The 6,000-nt window shown below is 45.3% G+C and overlaps 1 protein-coding gene across 3 annotated transcripts in view; it reads left to right on the forward strand.

The window, feature by feature from the left end:
• The window catches only part of ddx27 (DEAD (Asp-Glu-Ala-Asp) box polypeptide 27), a 33,788-nt gene that overhangs the window by 23,539 nt on the left and 4,249 nt on the right, over nt 1-6,000 (forward strand). For all 3 annotated transcript variants that reach the window (XM_067586068.1, XM_067586069.1, XM_067586070.1), the window contains 5 exons: nt 1,864-2,017; nt 3,058-3,139; nt 3,863-4,040; nt 4,765-4,871; nt 5,685-5,778. In XM_067586068.1, coding sequence (XP_067442169.1) covers nt 1,864-2,017; nt 3,058-3,139; nt 3,863-4,040; nt 4,765-4,871; nt 5,685-5,778 — 615 coding nt within the window. The remainder of the gene's footprint in view (nt 1-1,863; nt 2,018-3,057; nt 3,140-3,862; nt 4,041-4,764; nt 4,872-5,684; nt 5,779-6,000) is intronic.

The following is a 6,000-nucleotide window of genomic DNA, read 5'->3' on the forward strand; positions in this document are numbered from 1 at the left end:
TTATGGCTCAAAGATTCAGAATTTTTATTTTACCTGCAAATAAAATTTATTTTAAAGTCATTGCTTTCTAAGGCAATATAAGACATAAGAAACAAGAGAGACTTGGAAGACAAACTAATGGGAGCTGCTGGTAGGAGAGGTACAGTCTCAGCAATGTACAGCGCTGCTTGTAAGTTTGTGAACCCTTTAGAATTTGCTCTATTTCTGCATAAATATGACCTAAAACATGATCAGATTTCCATTCAAGTCCTAAGACTAGATGAAGACACATCAGTTAAACAAATGAGACAAAAACCTTACACTTGTTCATTTATTTATTGAGGAAAATGATCCAATGTTACATATGTGTGCAAGGCAAAAGTACGTGAGCCTCTAGGATTATCAATATATTTGAAGGGGAAATTAGAGTCGGGTCTTTCAATCAATGGGATGACAATCCAGTGTGAGTCTGGGAGGCCCTGCCTTATTTACAGAAGAGAAATCTGGGTCTTTAATATCAAAGTCTGAGCTTCACAACACAGGTTTGTGGAAGTGTGTCATGGCTCAAACAAAGGAGATTTCTGACGACCTTAGAAGAAGAGTTGTTGATGCTCATCAGACTGGAAAAGGTTACAAAACCATTTCCAAAGAGTTTGGACTCCACCAGTTGACTGTCAGGCAGATCATGTACAAATTGAAGACATCCAACAGCACTGTTACCCTCCAGGAGTGGTCGAACAACAAAAATCACACCAAGAGCAGGTGTGTAATAGTCCAGGAGGCCACAACAGACCCCAGGGTAACGTCTAGGAAACTAAAGGTCTCTCTTGCAGTGACTACAGTTGATGTTCATGAGTCCATCAGATAATGGTTTGGAACGGCCAAGCCAAAGTCCTGACTGTAATCCTGCAGAAATGCTGTGGAAGGACCTGAAGCATGTAGTTCATGCAAAGAAGTCCACCAGCATCCCTGAGCTGAGATTGTTCTGTGAGGAGGAACGGGCTAAAATCCTTCCAAGCCGATGAGCAGAACTGATAAACAGTTACTGGAAACGTTTGGTTGAAGTTATTGCTGCAAAAGGGGGTCACACCAGTTACTGAAAGCAAGGCTTCACATACTTTTGCCTCCACAAATATTTAAGATTGGATCATTTTTCTCAGTTAATAAATGAAAAAGTTTATTTTTTTTGTCTCATTTGTTAAATTGGGTTCACTTTGTCTGGTTTCAGGACTGTAAATATCTGATCATTGAGGTCATATTTATGCAGAAATACAGAAAATTCTCAAGAGTTCACAAACTTTCAAGCAGCTCTGTGTAGGTTATTGTGTTCTGCGTCTGACAACAACCTCCAAACTAAACTACAACACAATGGGATGCAGCCCTTAAAATAGTACAAAAATATCAAATTGAGTCAGATACATAATTTTGCAAATAAAGATAATACACCGGGCCTACATTACATCCTGCACATTGAGGAAAATTGATCATATTATTATCCAACATGTGTTTGCATTTTTGTCTTTTTTGCACTCTTGTGGTCACTTTCCCTTTTTGTTAATAAAAATAATTAATTTAAAAACAGTTTTTTGTACTTCCTGTTCCTCTGCTCTGGTCGCCGCAGCTCCACCGTCACACACACACTCTTTCGACCACACACTCGCTATGCACTGAGCTATTCCTTTAAGGAGCTACGCTACTTGTATAACACATCTTAGTGTATCAAACATCTTAAAAACCTTTTTCTTTTTTAAATTCCCTACGCGTAGGCCTGGCAGGGGTTCAACGTAGGCTCAGCGGACTGCCGGACTGGCAGTGCACTGACTGAAACCCCGGTACTACTACAGATGCTAGTGTACTAATACTGCCTGTTGTGTGTTTTGTTAGCTCTGCTGACTCGGACGTTCCAGGATCACGTGATGTGTTTCACTCAGACGAGGAAACAAGCTCACAGACTGCACATCCTGCTGGGCCTGATGGGACTGAAGGTCGGAGAACTGCACGGAGAACTGAGCCAAAACCAGAGACTGGAGAACCTCAGGTACACACACAGAGAACCAGAGACTGGAGAACCTCAGGTATACACACAGAGAACCAGAGACTGGAGAACCTCAGGTACACACACAGAGAACCAGAGACTGGAGAACCTCAGGTACACACACAGAGAACCAGAGACTGGAGAACCTCAGGTATACACACAGAGAACCAGAGACTGGAGAACCTCAGGTATACACACAGAGAACCAGAGACTGGAGAACCTCAGGTATACACACAGAGAACCAGAGACTGGAGAACCTCAGGTATACACACAGAGAACCAGAGACTGGAGAACCTCAGGTATACACACAGAGAACCAGAGACTGGAGAACCTCAGGTATACACACAGAGAACCAGAGACTGGAGAACCTCAGGTATACACACAGAGAACTAGAGACTGGAGAACCTCGGGTACACACAGAGAACTAGAGACTGGAGAACCTCAGGTATACACACAGAGAACCAAAGACTGTAGAACCTCAGGTATACACACAGAGAACCAAAGACTGTAGAACCTCAGGTATACACACAGAGAACCAAAGACTGTAGAACCTCAGGTATACACACAGAGAACCAAAGACTGTAGAACCTCAGGTATACACACAGAGAACCAGAGACTGTAGAACCTCAGGTATACACACAGAGAACCAGAGACTGTAGAACCTCAGGTATACACACAGAGAACCAGAGACTGTAGAACCTCAGGTATACACACAGAGAACCAAAGACTGTAGAACCTCAGGTATACACACAGAGAACCAGAGACTGTAGAACCTCAGGTATACACACAGAGAACCAGAGACTGGAGAACCTCAGGTATACACACAGAGAACCAGAGACTGGAGAACCTCAGGTATACACACAGAGAACCAGAGACTGGAGAACCTCAGGTATACACACAGAGAACCAGAGACTGGAGAACCTCAGGTATACACACAGAGAACCAGAGACTGGAGAACCTCAGGTATACACACAGAGAACCAGAGACTGGAGAACCTCAGGTACACACATACAATAACTAACGGTACCCCTCTTGTTCTCCAGGCGTTTTAAAGATGAACAGATTGATATCTTGGTGGCGACAGATGTAGCAGCGAGAGGTCTGGACATCGACGGAGTTAAAACAGTAAGTTTCTTCCTTTTGTATCTACGAGAACCACAGAGTAACTGAAGGAATAACACCTAGTAATCATAGGTACAAGTACAAGTACCCTCACTCTCTCTGCCTGTCTGTCTCTCTGCCTGTCTCTCTCTCTCTGCCTGTCTCTCTCTCTGCCTGTCTCTCTCTCTCTGCCTGCCTCTCTCTCTCTGCCTGTCTCTCTCTCTCTCTGCCTGTCTCTCTCTCTCTCTCTGCCTGTCTCTCTCTCTGCCTGTCTCTCTCTCTGCCTGTCTCTCTCTCTCTGCCTGTCTCTCTCTCTCTCTGCCTGTCTCTCTCTCTCTGCCTGCCTCTCTCTCTGCCTGTCTCTCTCTCTGCCTGTCTCTCTCTCTCTCTGCCTGTCTCTCTCTCTCTCTCTGCCTGTCTCTCTCTCTGCCTGTCTCTCTCTCTGCCTGTCTCTCTCTCTCTGCCTGTCTCTCTCTCTCTCTGCCTGTCTCTCTCTCTCTGCCTGTCTCTCTCTCTCTCTCTGCCTGTCTCTCTCTCTGCCTGTCTCTCTCTCTGCCTGCCTCTCTCTCTCTGCCTGTCTCTCTCTCTGCCTGTCTCTCTCTCTCTGCCTGTCTCTCTCTCTGCCTGTCTGTCTCTCTCTGCCTGTGTCTCTCTCTGCCTGTCTCTCTCTCTCTCTGCCTGTCTCTCTCTCTCTGCCTGTCTCTCTCTCTGCCTGTCTCTCTCTCTCTGCCTGTCTCTCTCTCTCAGGTGATAAACTTCACCATGCCGTCGACAGTGAAGCACTACGTTCACCGTGTTGGCCGGACGGCGAGAGCCGGTCGTTCGGGACGTTCAGTGTCGCTGGTCGGAGAGTCTGAGAGGAAAACGCTGAAGGACGTCGTGAAGTCGGCCAAGAACAGTGTGAAGGCTCGAGTGCTGCCGCCAGGTACGCTCGGTTCACTTTCTAACCCTGTTCTGCGTCAGGAACACACCAGAAACAACAACTACATCACCAACTGGAACACAAACAAAAGCACAAAGCAAAATGTAGAAGAAAGACAGTACAGTCGACACAGAGCTGCGCTTTCTAACAGAACGCAGGAGTGTTTACTGTAATTAGACTGAGCCAGTGAGTAGTTCAGGGACGCTGGGAGAGAGGAGTGTTTACTGTAATTAGACTGAGCCAGTGAGTAGTTCAGGGACGCTGGGAGAGAGGAGTGTTTACTGTAATTAGACTGAGCCAGTGAGTAGTTCAGGGACGCTGGGAGAGAGGAGTGTTTACTGTAATTAGACTGAGCCAGTGAGTAGTTCAGGGACGCTGGGAGAGAGGAGTGTTTACTGTAATTAGACTGAGCCAGTGAGTAGTTCAGGGACGCTGGGAGAGAGGAGTGTTTACTGTAATTAGACTGAGCCAGTGAGTAGTTCAGGGACGCTGGGAGAGAGGAGTGTTTAATGTAATTAGACTGAGCCAGTGAGTAGTTCAGGGACGCTGGGAGAGAGGAGTGTTTACTGTAATTAGACTGAGCCAGTGAGTAGTTCAGGGACGCTGGGAGAGAGGAGTGTTTAATGTAATTAGACTGAGCCAGTGAGTAGTTCAGGGACGCTGGGAGAGCTGTACATGTCCAAGTCTTCTTTAGCTGTGCTGTGATCAAACTGTGTCTCTTGTTCAGAGGTCATCCTGAAGTTCAGAGATCTGATCTCCAAACTGGAGAAAGATGTTGAAGCTGTGATGAAGCTGGAGAGAGAAGAAAGAGAGCTGGCTGCCTCTGAGGCCAAGGTAAACCTGCACACCTGTAACACCTGTAACACCTGCACACCTGTAACACCTGTCTGTCAGTTAGATAACGTCACCTGTCCAGTTCTTCCTGCTTTTCTCAAACATTAAACAAGTGTGATGTCAGTGTTTTGTTCTTCTCATCATTTTGAGTTTCTCCTTTTGTTTAATTTTGTGTTTGTGTGTGTGTATGTGTGTGTATGTATATGTGTGTGTGTGTGTGTGTGTGTGTATGTATATGTGTGTGTGTGTGTGTGTGTGTGTATGTGTGTGTGTGTGTGTGTGTGTGTATGTATATGTGTGTGTGTGTGTGTGTGTGTGTGTGTATGTATATGTGTGTGTGTGTGTGTGTGTGTGTATGTATATGTGTGTGTGTGTGTGTGTGTGTGTGTGTGTGTGTGTGTGTGTATGTGTGTGTATGTGTGTGTGTGTATGTGTGTGTATGTATATGTGTGTGTGTGTGTGTGTGTATGTATATGTGTGTGTGTGTGTATGTGTGTGTATGTATATGTGTGTGTGTGTGTGTGTGTGTATGTGTGTGTGTATGTATATGTGTGTGTGTGTGTGTGTGTGTGTGTATGTGTGTGTATATGTGTGTGTGTGTATGTATATGTGTGTGTGTGTGTGTGTGTGTGTGTGTGTGTGTGTGTGTGTGTATGTGTGTGTATGTGTGTGTGTGTATGTGTGTGTATGTATATGTGTGTGTGTGTGTGTGTATGTATATGTGTGTGTGTGTGTATGTGTGTGTATGTATATGTGTGTGTGTGTGTATGTGTGTGTATGTATATGTGTGTGTGTGTGTGTGTGTGTGTGTAGTTGAGTGTGGCTCAGAAGCGTCTCGATGGCTCCGCCTCCTGTCAATCACAGAGAGTTTGGTTTCAGACCCAACAGGAGAGGAAACAGAGCCGCAGTGAGTACAAGTACACACACTACTCAACTAATATACTCTGTACTGCTGTGTAGTATTTCAACTCTTCTCCTCTTGAGTGTCAAGGCTCTGCAGTACTGTGTCGTACTGTGTAGTACTGTATAGTACTGTGTAGTACTCTGTAGTACTGTGTAGTACTGTGTAGTACTGTGCAGTACTGTGCAGTACTCTGTAGTGCTGTGTAGTACTGTGCGGTACTGTGCA

Source organism: Thunnus thynnus, chromosome 4, assembly GCF_963924715.1.
Source record: "Thunnus thynnus chromosome 4, fThuThy2.1, whole genome shotgun sequence".
Taxonomy (NCBI): Eukaryota; Metazoa; Chordata; class Actinopteri; order Scombriformes; family Scombridae; genus Thunnus; species Thunnus thynnus.